At 38.2% G+C, this 17,419-nt stretch overlaps 1 protein-coding gene across 6 annotated transcripts in view; it reads left to right on the forward strand.

Moving 5' to 3' along the window:
• The window catches only part of TTC8 (tetratricopeptide repeat domain 8), a 59,520-nt gene extending 50,570 nt beyond the window's left edge, over nt 1–8,950 (forward strand). For 5 of the 6 annotated variants that reach the window (XM_034937990.3, XM_034937988.3, XM_063596360.1 and 2 more), the window contains 5 exons: nt 1,010–1,149; nt 2,513–2,687; nt 3,294–3,416; nt 5,990–6,073; nt 8,256–8,950. In XM_034937990.3, the coding sequence (XP_034793881.1) occupies nt 1,010–1,149; nt 2,513–2,687; nt 3,294–3,416; nt 5,990–6,073; nt 8,256–8,372 (639 nt within the window). In that variant the 3' untranslated portion in view covers nt 8,373–8,950. Of the gene's footprint in view, nt 1–1,009; nt 1,150–2,512; nt 2,688–3,217; nt 3,417–5,989; nt 6,074–8,255 lie in introns of those variants that run through there. The other variant, XM_063596361.1, reaches the window with a different exon arrangement.
• Nucleotides 8,951–17,419: the final 8,469 nt, after the last annotated feature.

Below are 17,419 nucleotides of genomic sequence, written 5' to 3' on the forward strand. Positions count from 1 at the left end.
GTCTCATATTTGATATGATTAAGATTTAAAGAAACGTATGAGTCCTTCTCTAATGAGAACAAGTTCACATAATAAACACCATGTAAGTTGAGAGGTAGAAGACAGCTGTGTGAAATGAAGGCATTAGGGAAATCTTCATGAAGGATGTGGAGCCTGAACAGGGCCTTGAAGGTGGACTTGGGAAATATAACATTCATTGATAACATTAGATACATACATTTATGATTATCAGTATTTTAGAAAGAATATATAATAACTGTAGAAGGTTTATTTAGTTTTTCACTTTGTATGTATTTCTAAGCTTGGTCTTGGTTGCTGTCTTTTCTTTCCTGGACTCTTGATCTTCCTGCTACCACTCTTTCCTGTTTTGGTATGTCTAGCATGCAGCAGTCAAGTTATTCTTTCAAAATGCAAATATGATTGTTATTCCTCTCCTAATGGATTTCTCTCAACTAGAAAAAAAAAAATCTGAAGTTCTCACCATGGCTTACAAAGGCCCTGGCTGCCTCTCATCTCCTTTTGTGCCACTTTCCCTCTTCCCAGCCTCATTTACCTTCATGTGGTTCTTCATATGTGACAAGCACGTTCCCCTCTCAGGCTCATACATTTGCTCTTCCCTCTGCCCAGAGTGAGCTTCCCCCAGATATGCTCAGGGCTTGATCCTTGACTTCACTCAGGTCTTTTCAAATAGCACCTCCTCCAAAGTGGCCCCTTCCGCCACCCCTTCTGAAGCACACTCTCCCTGCTCTCTCTCTCCTGCTCTGTTTCTCTTCACAGCACTTAACCTTCTCTTATATTACATATTTGTTTGCCTTTCATACCAGATGTCACCTCCCTGAGGACAGTGACTTTCTCTTTTTGTTCATATTGTATCCCCAGGGTCTAGAATGGAGTCTGGCACATGGTAGCCTCTCAATAAATACTTATTGAATGAATGGACTTAGTCAAAAAAAAAAATTTCTTGTCCAATATTAATAAAATATTGCTCTTCTCTCTTGATGGAGAATAGGAAATGAACAATATGTCATCAGCAGCCGAATACTACAAAGAAGTTTTGAAACAAGACAATACTCATGTGGAAGCCATCGCATGCATTGGAAGCAACCACTTCTATTCTGATCAGCCAGAAATAGCTCTCCGGTTTTACAGGTGCACTTCACATCCAATTCGTAGAACCACTTTCCTGTGAAATATTGATAAAATAATAAGAAAGATGGAATGAAAGTATAGAGAAATAAGGTATAGGCCATGTCTTTATGAAACTAAAATGTCAACACTGAGATATATAATGAGCATTGAAGTGACATCCAATAATTTGGAAACATGCAGATGTCTGGCATCTTGCAGAAACACACTGGACAACTGACTGAGTTTTAAACCTCATTGTCATTGTATGTGTTAGCCATTTTGTCATCAACCAATAAGTTGAATAGTTACTTAAAACTTATCATCATCATCGCCTCCGTTAATACCGTTAAACATAAAGACACTGAAATTGAAAGGTGAAAAGATTTGCAAAGAGCATTTGGCCTCATGTTCTGAACCTTGATGAGGACCTGAAACAGAATCACCTGTTTTGTGCAGCATTGTCGGTTCTTGTCCCAATATTTGTTCAGTCTAAATAAATTATATTCACTGATTCTCTTTTAAGTACTTATTTCATCCTACATATGACTTCTGAAATTAATTTTTAAATTATGATTTCCTCTTTAGCCCTTGGGTAATATAGAAAGAGATGACTGGCAGCTGACAAGGGTTCTTTCCAAATATGTGTTGGAGGCATAAAATGTAATAATAATAACACTATTCTGTGCACCTGCAGCTGACTCTACTCCCCAACCCCCAAAGTGGGTCATGGGTTTCTCACGGCAGCTGGGCTGGATTTTCATTTGCTTACATGAACTCACTTGTCCTTTGTCCCATGGGATTAATTATGCATAGAAGCAAATGGGGCTCTTGAGCTGCAGTGTGAAAGCTAAGTGGATAATGTAAGGATCCACTGATGGTCTTGTCTTCCTCAGTGGAAGCTCATTGGAGTTCAGTAGACACAGCTGAAGCACAAAGTACAGCGAGCCAAAAACGGGATCCAACTCAGCTGAAAACGTAGAGGTTAATGCTAAACGCAGTCCTCAAATTAGATTAGGTTTTAGGAATTTACCCTATGGGCAGCAAAGCTTTATAAAGCTGAAGTGTGTGGGCTTTACTTTTTGTGACTATTTCTTATTTTGGTTCTCTAACAAAGCATTTGGGGAGAAAACTTAGATCAGTTGTTTGTCTTTGTCTCTAGACACATTCCCCATGACTAGTACCATTATGAAAGAGAGGTGTTTGTATTTGCTTTAAACATTTTTTCATTTACTATAACACGTATTTATATTCTTAAGGAGTATCAAAAATCACAAGATGAATTCATTTTTAACTGTGTAAAAAAAAAAAATATATATATATATATATGTCTTAAAACTTACAAAGTTGGTCTGACACCAAAATTTGTGTGTTCTTTTTTGAAAAGGCGGCTGCTGCAGATGGGCATTTATAACGGCCAGCTTTTTAACAATCTGGGGCTGTGTTGCTTCTATGCCCAGCAGTATGATATGACTCTGACCTCATTTGAACGTGCCCTTTCTTTGGCTGAAAATGAAGAAGAGGCAGCTGATGTCTGGTACAACTTGGGACATGTAGCTGTGGTATGTTGTCTTACTGATATAATTTCCGTTATAGAAAGTTGGTTTGAGCCAGACACAGTGGTTCATGCCTATAATTCCAGCATTTTGGGAGGCTGAAGCAGGAGGATTGCTTGAGCCCAGGAGTTTGAGACCACCCTGGGCAACATAGTGGGACTCTGTCTCTACAAAAAATTTAAAAATTAGCTGGGTGTGGTAGTGCACATCTGTAGTCCCAGCTACTCTGAGGGCTGAGGCAGGAAGATCACTTGGGCCTAGAAGGTCAAGGCTGCAGTGAGCTGTGATCGTAGCACTGCACTCCAGCCTGGGTGACAAAGTGTGAGACCCTGTCTCAAAACAAACAAAAAAGTTAGTTTGAAGAAATTTTCAGGAATTATCCTAAATCCAGGTTTGGCAGTAGTCTTACGGGGCAATTTAGAAGTTTCTGGGAGTCATTGTGGCTCATTTTATATTCTCAGGTTAAATCCACTTACGTAGAATTCACATTGACTTCTGTAATTGTATGGTACTTGATGCTTTTTGTCTGGTAGCAGAAGAGATACCTATGAGGAAAGAAAGGAGGAGGAAGTAAATGGACCCATGGGTGTGAACATGGGCTTTCTTCTGTAGGGAATAGGAGATACAAATTTGGCCCATCAGTGCTTCAGGCTGGCTCTGGTCAACAACAACAACCACGCCGAGGCCTACAACAACCTGGCTGTGCTGGAGATGCGGAAGGGCCACGTTGAACAGGTCAGTGAACTGGCAGCGGCATGCTGGGCAGTCTGCTTTCTTCAGAGAAAAGCTGTCATGTGTGGTAGCATTACAGCGTATGTTATTTTAAAATGAGCTCTAGAATCTGACAGGCGTGGATTTGAATCCCAGCTCTGTTGTGTATTAGCTGTGTGACCTTGGGACAAGTTACTTAACCATTCTGAGTCCAAAATAGAATGTTTGATTTTATTAGGACAAATCTGAGCCTCCCCAGTCTACCCTATCTTAGTGAAGTGTTCTACCAGTCACCATCCCCTGTCTACTACATAACTGCTCAAGCCAAAATCCTTGGAGCCACCCCGAAACTTCTCTCTTTTTATTGCTTCCCCCTGCCACACTTGCGCCCACATCATATTCAGCAAGCCCTGTCATTCTGACCTCAGAGTCCCATCACATTCTGAGCCCGGCCACCTTTCTCCATTCCCATGACCCTTCTTCAGACTGCTCTCATCTCTTGCATGGACTACTATGAGAGCCTCCTAGCTGGTCTTTTTGTTTCCACTTACATCAGCAAGTCAGTGCACTCTGTGATACACTCTTCTCAGAACAACCTGAGAGATTTTTTTTAAAACCAAGACTGTTTAATACTACTTTGTTTAAAATGCTCTAGTGCCTTCTCCTTCAACTTGGAATAAAATCTGGACTTGAAACCGTGACTATGGCCTTTGAGGCCCCACGTGACCTGGCCTCCGGCTCCTGCTCAGACCACATCTTTTGCCACTCCTTCTTTCCCACTGACTTGCAGACACATCGCTGTCTTGCTGCTCTGCAGACAGACAGTGCTCTGTCTTCCTTTAGGGCCTTTGGAGTGTTCTTCCTTCAGATCTTGCAATGACAAATTTCTTTCTTGTCATTCAGGTCTTAGATTAAATGCCACCTCCTTAGAAAGGTCATCTCCCCCATCAGTCTAAAAGAGCCCTTAGGTGTTATCACATCTCTTACTTTTTTTCTTCACAGTATTTACCACTTTATCAGATATTTTCATATATATGTGTAGGATGTAGAATGTCAGCTGTATGAAAAGAGTGACCATATCTGTCATGTAACTGTTATATTCCCAGCATCAGAAACAGTACCTGCCGTATGGTAGATGCTCAGTCAATATTTGTGGAACGAATGGATGATACATAAAATAGAGTGTAACAGTAGTGATTTGAAGGGATTGTTTGTGAGTGTTAGATCATGCACTTGGCATAGTAGAAGCATAGTATGGAGCACATGATAGATGCTTAATAAATTGTATTATTATAATGATATATGTAAAAGAAAAAGTTTAAAATACTAAATATGTTCATACAATGTTAGCAGCCATCAAGGGCAAATATTATTACATTCCCCACTTTGGAGATAAAGAAATGGAGGCTTGAGAAGGGTGAGTAACTTTACCCGAGGTCACAGACATGGCGAACAGCATGCCAGTACATTAGCCTGGTCTTCTAAGCACAATGATAAACTTTTAACCACAACAAGGAAAGAAAGGTCATTGGATGTTACCTTTATTGCATAAATTCTCCCAAAGTAAGGAAGATAGATTTGTAGTTTACAGACTGTTCTAAAATGGACACTTGTTTTGTCAGGAACTTTGCCTGTATTCATATGATGAAACAAGTGATTTTTGTGATTTTTCTCTGTTCCCATATTGGTAATTTTCTTTTCCTCTTACTTACTGTAGTTTCTCTAGCATGCAATTGACTTGAAATGTTTTGGTGAAAGATTTCATAATATGAACTTCATTTTATTAAAAATTATATCTTTCATTCTATATTAGCTTGATATCATTTTGTTTTCCATTAAAAAAGTTATACAAATTTGTCTTCAGGGTCATGGATAGAAGTTTTAGATGTAGCTACAAGTTGAGGGGTTGTTAGCAGTTTGTAATGTTGAATTTGTGGTCTTAATGAATGTATAAGCATCTCATGCTGCTCAGTGGTCTCTGCATTGATGATCCTATGATCACACAAAAAAATGTGAATGTTATATTTTGAGTATCTTAGAGAACAGAAAGCTTGTCATATTCAATTGCTGTCTCACTAACAAAACTGATCAGCACTATATTAAATACTTGCTCACTGTCATCCAGCACAGAATTTTGGGCTTTGAAATTTACAATGGTTTTTTTGGTTGTTATTACATTAAAGAAAAGGTAATTAGAGCCTGCTTAGTCAATCAACAGCAGTAAAAACTAGATTAAGGAGAATGTTGTAGTATTGAGAAGATTGTATTTCAGATTGTATGTCATATTGAAATATAACCTTTATGAGAACATTGGTTCCCAAATAACTTTAAATGTACTCTGAATTTTCAGTTCTCTTATTTTCTGTGTCTTATGAAGCATTTATTATTAACATAATTTTGGCAAGGTATCGGTAGTTAATTGTATTTCATGAAGTCATTGTATTTCATGAGGAATGTTGTCTGTATTTATCACAGGCTCGTGTTATTAAAGTCCTGTCATAGGTAAAGAATTCTTTTACCAAAAAAAAAATCACAAATATGGTGCTGATATATGTTCATACGCCTTTGGTTTTTCTTTTCTTTATTTTTATACACAGGCAAGGGCACTATTACAAACTGCATCATCATTAGCACCCCATATGTATGAACCGCATTTTAATTTTGCAACAATCTCTGATAAGGTATTCTCTTTCTTCATTAATTTATCATCTGATCTGTTCTTTTTTTTTCTTTGTTTTAAAAAAAGTACAAATAAATGAGGAAATTCTAACCTCATCTTCCTGAAAGAAATGACTTTTTAAAACTCTTAATTACTGTACTTATTTATACATCTTTACTTCAAGGGACAGCATTTAAAACTTTTAATTTATTGCTGAATATTGACTAAACTCCATTATAGATTATAGAATTATTTTATGTTTTGAAATATGGCATTTAGTCATTGAAGAAATACTCACTTAATAACTCCTGGTTTGGGAAATGTTTAGTTATTGGCTTTTACAGCAACAAAATCCTGTGCATTATTTGTAGATCATATTGCCACCAAGTTTCTGGTACAATTGCTGTAAAATTAGTGATATTCTAATGTGAAAACTATCTTAGCTGTGAAGAATATGGGGGAAATAATACTGTGTTGCAAGTCAGTTAGTATCCGAAAGCTAAAAGGAACCACGTGCCATTTTTAACAATAAGAAAACAAGCAAAAGACATCTAATAACTAGCTTGTACTTGGAAGGTGAGTCTGTTTTGAGAATAAGGAAATGGCTAAAAATATTTGTGATATAAATTAGGGTCTTGATAGACCATAAGATATTTATAAAGATGTTATTCTTCATAGCATAAATATGAAGTCATCTACACTGTCATTTCTGTATTGAAAATAAAATAAACTGTCATTCGTGAGTTGTAATTATTGAGCACCTGTAAGTACCAGCCACTGTTCTAGGTGCTTTAAATACTTTCTCTAATTCTCCCAACTACCCCGCCTTCCTCACTCATTTTTTTCATGACTGATGTTCTATTTATTGAGCCTTTGCTATATACCAGGCCCTGTTTTTGGCACAGAGGATGTAATGATGAGTAAAAGACAAAAACCTGTACCTCAAGCAGCTTAATTTCTAATGGAACCCAAGGCTTAAAGAGGTTAAAAGACTTCTGCGTCCCTTGGCAGTGGCAGATTTCAGATTCACACCCAGATCCCAGTGATGTCCATGTGTTTCCCACTGTACTGTGCTACTGCTTAGTTAATTAAACCCCCAAGAGGGCTGGCTTACCTTCGGGAATAGCACCACATTTTAATAATATATAACTCAAATGAGATATCTTCTTTAAGCAAAAGGCTGCACTTCCATAACAGAAAGCAGTATATTAAAAAGAAGTGCTATGATTTAAAAAAGGAAACTTAATTTCTGTTTTAATATGTATGTATTGTTACCAGAAATCTACCAGAATTTATCTAGATTTTTTGAGTGTATACATGAAAAAGCCTCTTCCTTTTTAGAACGTATCCATGAATCAAGATATACTCAACTGTAATTAATAATTTATTGTATATCCCAAAATAGCTAGAAGATTTGAAATATTCCCAACACAAAGAAATTATAAATGTTTGAGGTGACGGATACCCCAGTTACCCTGATTTGGTCATTATACCTTGTATGCTTGTATAAAAATATTGCATGTACCTCATTAATATGTTATTATGTATCAATAAAAAGGATACATTCAGACAGTATATGTGTTTTTCTTTGGGAATTAATATAAAGTTCATTGAAAATCAGAGACATCCTTTATAAACTTTTAAAACCAGATATTTTCCCAACATTATTGTGCCAGCACCACTTAAAACCTCTCAAAACATGTTATTATGCCTTAAATACAGCAGTTTTTGCTTAAATTTTCTGTCTAAAAGGTAACAACTCTAATCAAAATATATTTTTGTTTGTGGTACCTTACAGATAGTTTTCTCTAAGTTTTCTGAGCTATCTAGAGCTGGCTGTTTCAGCATGTAAATATCACTTTACGTTTATAATACTATCATCAGTGACAGGAAAAGAAAACATAGGTTTCTAAATTCATTACCAGACAGCTGGAAATTATTTATATAATTGGTTATTTTATCTTTCTCACGTATTTTTCAAGATTGAATTATAATCTAGAATTCTAAAATCAAAGTAGCATAATTAAGCAATTTGCCTTTAAGAACCCTTTGAGTTATGATGTTAGTTGTGGGTTTGTTAAAAAAAAGAAAAGAACCCTTTGAATTTCTACAGCATGCAGATACTATGTCTTATTTTCTTTTTTACTTCCTTACTCATTTTTTTCTGATCTCATTCCACGGTCTTATTCTTGTATTTTTTGCAGATTGGAGATCTGCAGAGAAGCTATGTTGCTGCGCAGAAGTCTGAAGCAGCATTTCCAGACCATGTGGACACACAACATTTAATTAAACAATTAAGGCAGCATTTTGCTATGCTCTGATTGTTCCTTAGACCACATATGTTCTTATGAAGCAGCATTATGCAAGGGGAAAAAAGTACTATGTCTGTGTATGTATGTATATAGTGTAATACGTATATTTTAACAAACCTGTCCTTGATATTAGTTAAGGTGACACATAAGGGTGACACAGAATGTGTAATGCAAATTTCATAGTAATAGTAACTTTATAAAATAACATTATAAAATACAGGATTTAAACCTTTCTAAATAGATCCTGAAACTGTCTCTCACATTATATAGTAGATGTTTGTTTATAATGTTTACAAAACATTTTGGTGAATTTCCTCAATGTTTTATAAATGTACATTTTTTAAGTCCTTAAGCTGACTCTTAGCCATCATGTAGCTTAAGGAGTCTGAAATCTGCCATTAAAACTGCACCTTTAAGCCAGGTGTGGTAGCATGTGCCTATAGTCCCAGCTACTTGGGAGGTGGAGGTGGGAGGATTATAAATAGAGACTTTCCTTAAGACTTTAAAAATGTATTTAAAACTATTTTTTATTAAATACTTTGTGATTTCCTATTAAGCTTTAAAATAAATCATTGTGTAAAACACCATCATTTCATTATTTTTTAATGAGTTTTTATTTTAGTCATCTCAGGTGAAACAGGTTTTACAGAAGTCCAGTAATCTTAGAAATCATCATTATTTTAATTTTATTTCAAATGATATACCACCAATTCTGTTTTTTCCTAAAAAGTGATTTATGGGATGTCACATTTTTAATAATAAGAATATTCAGATTAGAAATAGAGTCACAGGCCAGGAGTCCCACTTCTGGTCAGCCACAGCACGGAAGTCAGCAATATTCCAGTACCATGCATGGCATAGCAGCCTTAGAAAGGCTCTTGAACTTTTCTCTGCCTTATTTAGTGGAACTCTCATTAAAGTGTTCACACAAGGAAATGTGTTAATGGGACAGGACCACTCAAACTCATACTTTGGACTTTGGGACCTCCATGTTATTTTTCATTTTTTTTAACTTCATGAAAACTATTTGATAGATACTTCTATTCTGTTCAGATTTGTATAAATTGTATACTCAGCTGAGAGAACAAAAAAACTGAATTCAAGGAATGATAGCTTGCTCAAGGCTAGCATTCACTACAGACAAGACAGCAAGGCCCCGCGTCACATCCATAGCTGCAGCCCAAGGTCTTGTTCCTGCACCTTAGACTTGAACCTTTCTTGGTTCTCTGTGATGTGTTAGTGTTTATTTAGCCCTTGAGAATTTCCTCAGGTACTATCACATTTCCTAATATCGTAGTCAATATTTAGATTCAAATGGTATAATGTGAATCATTTTCTTAATTTAAGAGCTAATAAGAATGGCTGAACATTTACTGAGGATGTTAAATATGCCCACTGTTCTGAGCTCTTTATGGGAATGAATTCATTTCATTCCCACCGTGGTCCTATGCAGGCTGTTATTCCATTTTACTTATGAGAATACTGAGGCATAGTAAAAAGCTTATTGAACTAGTAGTAAGTGCCAAAGATTCAGGTTTAGGCAGTGTGGCCTCTTGAGTGTGTGCTCTTAATCACTAGGTCAAATCACCTCTCTCTGTTTCTGCTGTAAATAAATCTACTCCCATTTAAAATGAACATTGTGTGCGTCAGGAAAATTGAATAATAAGGGAATATTAACACAGCAAAAAATAAATGATTCCATTTTCCTAAGGTGATCTGGAGGGATTTTGTCTTGAATTTATGTGAATTCAGTGTGAGCACGAAGGCAAAGAATGAGTCACAGTGGCTCAGGGCAGAATGATGACATAGCACCGTGGATGACTGTATCAGAAGCGACATTCAGGATGTCTTTGTAACAACATTTCCTATGGACTGTGTAACTTCTGGCTTCTGTGCCAACATTTCTCTAGAAAGAACACAAAAAATACTAATAATTGTTTTCCAGTTTTCCATTGTGGCTAAAGAGGTGCTCAATCCATAAATACAAATTGTTTAACCAAAATTCACATCATCGAACTTACTTCCAACTGATGAAAATGAGATCTGGCAAGAAGGCTTCCTGTGCTGAAACATTACTGAGGTTAGAAGTTCTTCCTTTTTTACAAATGTGTCATGGCTGAGCCAGTCCCCATAGTGATAACTCTTCCATTGCATTTCTGAGTGCTTTTTCCCAGGCTCAGATTATCTATCAGGATACAATTTATGGCCTGCAGATAAGAAAATTAATAAAGGTAATGTGTCACTACATCATCATCATTATTATTATTATTATTATTATTATTATTATTATTAAGACAGAGTCTTGCTCGGTCGCCCAGGCTGAAGTGCAGTGGCATGATCTTGGCTCACTGCAACCTCTGCCTCCCGGGTTCAAGCAATTTTCGTGCCTCAGCCTCCCAAGCAGCTGGGATTACAGGCATGCGCCACCACACCCAGCTAATTTTTGTATTTTTAGTAGAGACGGGGTTTCACCATGTTGCTCAGGCTGGTCTCAAACTCCTGGCCTCAAGTGGTCCACCCGCCATGGCCTCCCAAAGTGCTAGGATTACAGGTGTGAGCCACTGCACCCAGCGTCTCTACACTTTTAGTTTCCACCACCAACTCTTTACTACAATGAGGGATTTCTGTCAGGGTCTTTCAGCTGGGATTGAATTTAAGCATTCAGAAAACAAATATTTTAGAGAGACTGGCAGGACTAAACCTTAGAAAATAACCCAGAAAACAAGTGTAGGAAAAAAAGCCATCACCAGATAATTTTGTATTCTAGGAAATAGAGAAATTGGAATGTTCCACGTTTATGTTCCTTGCAGAGTTCCAAAATGGTCATCTAGGCTCAGATTTGAGGGGGAAACATTTATTTAGCAATTTGAAAATAACTGCACTTTCATATCTGTCCATATGGATGGCATTCGTCCTATTTTTAGCTAAATAAAAACAACATTTTTGAGAGAGACTATTATTTCACTTCTTTGATGTCAAAGCCAGTCCTTGAAATGAAAGAATAGACATGTTGTTATAATCCTTGGGAACTATGTTTCTTGCAATGTGATCCTTTTCTTTACCTGAATCTAATTCTGACTAATAAGGGAAAGTGGATTGTTAAGTGAAAACAACGGGAACTCTTGGTGAAAGCAACCATGTTATCTTGGAGAAGAGGCTAGACCTAAACAGATTTTAGGAAGAATTTTGTTTTCTTTTTAAATCAGAAAGAGAGACCCTCTTCCAATATTTGAAACTCAAGTTTTTATGGACTCCAGCACCTTGCAACTGTCACCGCCCCCAAACCCCACCCCTCTTCTGGTCTAATAGCTTCAATTTATTTCTCTCTACTGGATTATGTCTTTTTTAAAAATCACATTTCCTTTAAGCCTGCCTCCCTTTTTAAAAATAGACAATATAACTGTTTATTAAAATAAAGGAAGAAAAAGCAAATAACCTGAAAACGAAACTCATAAAAGAAATTAAAATGGTTGATAAACATATGTAACAAAAAAAATTTGATAACAGAATGAAATTAATTCAAGAAAAAGATACATTTTTAACCTCTTCAGAGAACAAAGATTTGAAATGTTTATTATATATGAGGTGAAGGTACTGTCAAAATTCACTGATGGGCATATATATCGTTACAATCTTGAGAGTAGTGTGGCAAATTTTATTAAATTCCTTCCATTTCTCTTGTGTGTTTTTGTTTTCTTCCACTTTTAAGTTCCAGGGTGTATGTGCAGGATGTGCAGGTTTGTTACATAGGTAAATGTGTGCCATGGTGGTTTGCTGCACAGATCAACCCATCACCTAGGTATTAAGCCCAGCATCCATTAGCTATTCTTCCTGATGTTCTCCCTACCTCTACTGTCCCCACAACAGGCCCCAGTGTGTGTTGTTCCCCACCATGTGTCCATGTGTTCTCATTGTTCAGCTCCCACTTATAAGTGAGAACATGTGGTGTTTGGTTTTCTCTTCCTGCATTAGTTTACTGAGGATAATGGCTTCCAGCTCCATCCATGTCCCTGCAAAGTACATGATCTCTTTCCATTTTATGGCTGCAGAGTATTCCATGGTGTATACGTACCACATTTTCTTCATCCAGTCTATCCTTGATAAAACCTGCCCCCTTTTCTAGTACCACCCTATCTCCTTTGTCACAGGTCTTGAAAGGCTAGATGACTTCTGTTACCTACTTCCTCATCTTTCATTCATTCCTCAACCTCTTTAATCTGGAGTCTACTTCTACCACTCTAGAAACTGCTTTCACTGAGGTCACCAGTAGCTCCCAACCCAGAGGTCGCTTTTTTAACATGACTTTTTTGAGATATTGTTCATGTACTATATGACTCCTCTTTTTTAAAAAAAAGTATACCCAGTGGTTTTTAATATATTCACAGTTAAGCAATCATCATTACAATCAATTTTAAGACACTTTCAGGTTGGGTACAGTGTCTCATGCCTGTAATCCCAACACTTTGGGAGGCCAAGGCAGGAGAATCGCTTGAGCCCAGGAGTTTGAGACCAGCCTGGGCAACATAGTGAGATCCCATCTGATATGGTTTAGCTGTGTCCCCACCCAAATCTCAAATTATAGCTCCCATAAGTCCCCTGTGTTTTGGGAGGGACCTGGTGGGAGGCAATCAAATCATGGGGGTGGTTCTTTCCCATGCTGTTCTCATGGTAGTGAATAAGTCTCATGAGATCTGATGGTTTCTGCACATGCTCTCTCTTGCCTGCTTCCATGTAAGACATGACTTTGCTCCTCATTCACCTTCTGCCATGATTGTGAGGCCTCCCCAGCCACATGGAAGTGTGAGTGAATTAAGCCTCTTAACTTTATAAATTATTCAGTCTCAGGTATGTCTTTGTTAGTAGTGTGAGAACAGGCTAATACAAAAAATTAAAAAATTGGCCTGGCACAGTGGTGCATGCCTGTGGTCCCAGCTACTCAGGAGTCTGAGGTAGAAGGATCACTTGAGCTCAGGAGGTCAAGGCTACAATGCAATGTTCGCACCACTGCATTCCAGCATGGATTACAGAGCAAGATCCTGTCTCAAAAAATTTTTTTTCTCATCATCCCCCAAAGGAATCTCATACCCATTAATAGTCACTTTCCATAGCCCCACAATCCCATCCCTATCCCTGACTGTAGCCCTGGGCAACCACTAATCTACTTTGCTTCTCTATAAATATACTGTATTAGTCCGTTCTCACACTGCTATGAAGAAATACCCAAGACTTAGTAACTTATAAAGAAAAGAGGTTTAATTGACTTCAGCATGGCTGGGAAGGCCTCAGGAAACTTACAATTATGGTGGAAGGCACCTCTTCACAGGGCGTCAGGAGAGAGAATGAGTGCCAAGCAAAGGGGAAAGCCCCTTATAAAACCATCAGCTCTCAGGAGAACTCACTATCACGAGAACAGCATGATGGAAACTGCCCCCAGGATTCAATCATTTCCACCTGGTCCTGCCTTTGACACAAGTTGAGATTTGGGTGAAGACACAGCCAGGCCATATCATTCTGCCCCTGGCCCCTCCCAAATCTCATGTCCTCATGTTTCAAAACATAATCATGATCTTTCAATAGTCCCCCAAAGTCTTACCTCATTCCAGCGTGAACCTAAAAATCCAAGTCCAAAGTCTTACCTGAGACAAAGCAAGTCTCTTCCACCTGTGAGCCTGTAAAATCAAAACCAAGTTAGTTACTTCCTAGATAAAATGGAGGTACAGGCATTGGGTAAATACACCCATTGCAAGTGAGAGAAATTGGCCGAAACAAAGGGGCCACAGTCCCCATGTAAGTCCAAAATCCAATAAGGCAGGAATTAAACCTTAAAGCTCCTAAATAATCTTTTTTGACTCCATGTTTCACATTCAGGTCATGCTGATACAAGAGATGGGCTCCCAAGGCCTTGGGCAGCAGCTTCACCCCTGTGGCTTTGCAGGATACAGCCCCCCTCCCAGCTGCTTTCATGGGCTGGCATTGAGTGTCTGTGGCTTTTCCAGGCACACGATGCAAGCTGGTGGATCTACCATTCTGGGGTCTGGAGCATGGTGGCCGTCTTCTCACAGCTCTTCTAAGCAATGCCCCAGAGGGGACTCTGTATGGGGGCTACAACCCCACATTTCCCTTCCACGCTGCCCTAGCAGAGGTTCTCTATGAGGGCCCCTTGATGAACTCAGTATACCACTGGCGGCTATATGAGTAAATAGCAAACTGTTCTCATGAAAGCAGGTTGTTAGCAAACTGACAAACTGCGTCTGCTGCCCAGAAGGAATGCTGAGGGCAGTCATGCCCAAAGCACAGTGTTTCTTGTGATTAGGCACATCTGAAACCTGTTAGCAATAATGTGAACCTGTGATCAATCAAGCAGCTGACCAATCATTACTTCCTCCTCCCTGCTCTTTCTACCCAATAAATATGAAGGGCTGTAGAAGCTCAGGACGGCTGCCTTTGCTCACTAGAAGCAGGGAGCTCTCTTCTTCTTCCCCTGGCCCCTTCCTTTAAAACAGTTTCTTTTGTTTTAAGTTTTCATTTCTGCGTTTGTCCCGCTTCATTCAGCCTTGTAATGACAGTCTCAAGTAGGAACAGTAATAACGGTTGTAATGACGGTCTCAAGTAGTAACAGTAGTAATGGTCATAGTGATGCTCTCAAGTAGTAACTGTTACAAGTCTGCCACACTTTTCCATACATCCTCTGAAATCTAGGTGGAGGTTCCGAAACCTCAATTTTTGTCTTCTGCACACCTGCAAACCAACGCCATGTGGAAGCTGCCAAGGATTGGGGCTTGCACCCTCTGAAGCAATGGCCTAAGCTGTACCTTGGCCTCTTTTAGCCATGGCTGGAGCGGCTGAGACACATGGCACCAAGTCTGGAGCTACACACAGCAGAGGGACCATGGACCCAGCCCATGGAACCATTTTTCCCTCCTAGGCCTCCAGGTCTGTGATGAGAGGGGATGCCTCAAAGTTCTCTGACATGCCCTGGAGACATTTTCCCCATTGTCTTGGTGATTAATATTTGGTTCCTTGTTACTTATGCCAATTTCTGCAGCAGGCTTGAATTTCTCCTCAGAATATGGGTTTTTGTTTTCTATCACATTGTCAGGCTGCAAATTTTCTAAACTTTTATGCTCTGCCTCCTCTTGAATGCTTTGCTGCTTAGAAATTTCTTCCACCAGATACCCTAAATCACCTCTCTCAAGTTCAAAGTTCCACAGGTCTCCAGGGCAGGGGTAGAATGCTGCCAGTCTCTTTGCTAAAGCATAGCAAGAGTGACCTTTGCTCCAGTTCCCAATAAGTTCTTCATTTCCATCCAAGACCACCTTAGCCTGGACTTCATTGTCCATATCATTATCAGCTTTTAGGTCAAAGCCTTTCAACAAGTCTCTAGGAAGTTCCAAACATTCCCACATTTTTCTGTCTTCCTCTGAGCCCTCCAAACTGTTCCAACCTCTGCCTGTTACCCAGTTGCAAAGTCTCTTCCACACTTTTGGGTATCTTTATAGGAGCACTCCACTGTCTGTGGTACCAACATACTATATTAGTCTATTCTCACACTGCCATGAAGAACTACCTGAGACTGGGTAATTTATAAAGAAAAGAGGTTTAATTGACTCACAGTTTCACATGGCTGAGGAGGCCTCAGGAAACTTACAATCATGGTAGGAGGAACTTTATCACAGGGCATCAGGAGAGAATCAGTGCTGAGTGAAGGGGGAAGCCCCTTATAAAACCATCAACTCTCATGGGAACTCACTATCAGGAGAACAGCATAGGGGAGACTGCCCCCATGATTCAATTTTCTCCACCTGGTCCTGCCCTTGACACGTGGATGTTATTACAATTCAAGGTGAGATTTGGGTGGGGACACAGAGCCAAACCATATCATCTACCTATTCTGGATATTTCATATAAATTGTATGATATAATATGAGGTCTTTTGGGACTGACTTTTCTCCCTTAGCATAATGTTTTCATATGTCATTCACATTGTAGCATGTATCAATATTTATTTCCTTTTTATTGACAAATAACATTACATCATATGGATATACCACATTTTATCTATCCACTCATTAGATGATGGATATTTAGATTGTTTCTACTTTATGGCTATTATTAGTATTGCTCCTGTAAACATTTACATACAAGTTTTTCTGTGGATGTGTTTTTCTCTTGGACAGATACCTAGAAGTAGAATTACTGGGTCATATGGTATCTATATACTTAACCTTTTGAGGAACTGCCAGAGTTCCAAAGTGGCTGCATCATTTTTCATTCCCACCATCAGTGTATGAGAGTTTAAATTTCTCCACATTCTCATGAGCATTTGTTATTATCTGTCATTTGGATTAAAGTAAAAGTATAGGAAAAGATATATTATACTAAAACAAAAGAAAAGCTGAATGCTATATTAATATAAGGCCAAGTAGAGTTCAAAGCAAACAACATTACTAGAAATAAATAAAGGCCATTTAACAATGCTTAAGGGAGTGAATTCCTCAAAAGGACATAAGAATCCTAAATGTTCCTGTACCTAATAGCAGAACTTCAAAATACCTGAAGAAAGAATGGATAGAAATGCAAGGAGAAATACACAAATCAACAAGTTGCCCATAAAAACATAGAAAAAGAAGACCAAATTAATCTCAAAATAAGCATAATAAAAGAAATAACAAATATTAGAGTGGAAATCTATGAAATAGAAAAGAAATAGAGAACGTTAGTGAAATCAAAAGCTGATTCTTTGAAGAAAGCAATAAAGTTGATAAGCCTCTAGTCAGAATGATAAGGAAGAAAGAACACACAAATTTCCAATATCAGGCATGAGAGAAATATTACTCCAGAATTTTACAAATATTAAAAGGCTAATAAAGACATTTATAAACAACTTTATGGCAATATGTTCAACAATTTAGATAAAATGGAGAAATTCCTTGAAAGACACAAACTGTCAAAGCTTCTTCAAGAAGAAATGAATAACCCAAATAGTCCCATATCTATTAAAGAAATTGAATTTGTAGTCAAAAACCTTCCCAGGCGCAGATAATTTTACTGGTTGA

This window comes from Pan paniscus, chromosome 15 (assembly GCF_029289425.2).
Source record: "Pan paniscus chromosome 15, NHGRI_mPanPan1-v2.0_pri, whole genome shotgun sequence".
NCBI lineage: Eukaryota > Metazoa > Chordata > Mammalia > Primates > Hominidae > Pan > Pan paniscus.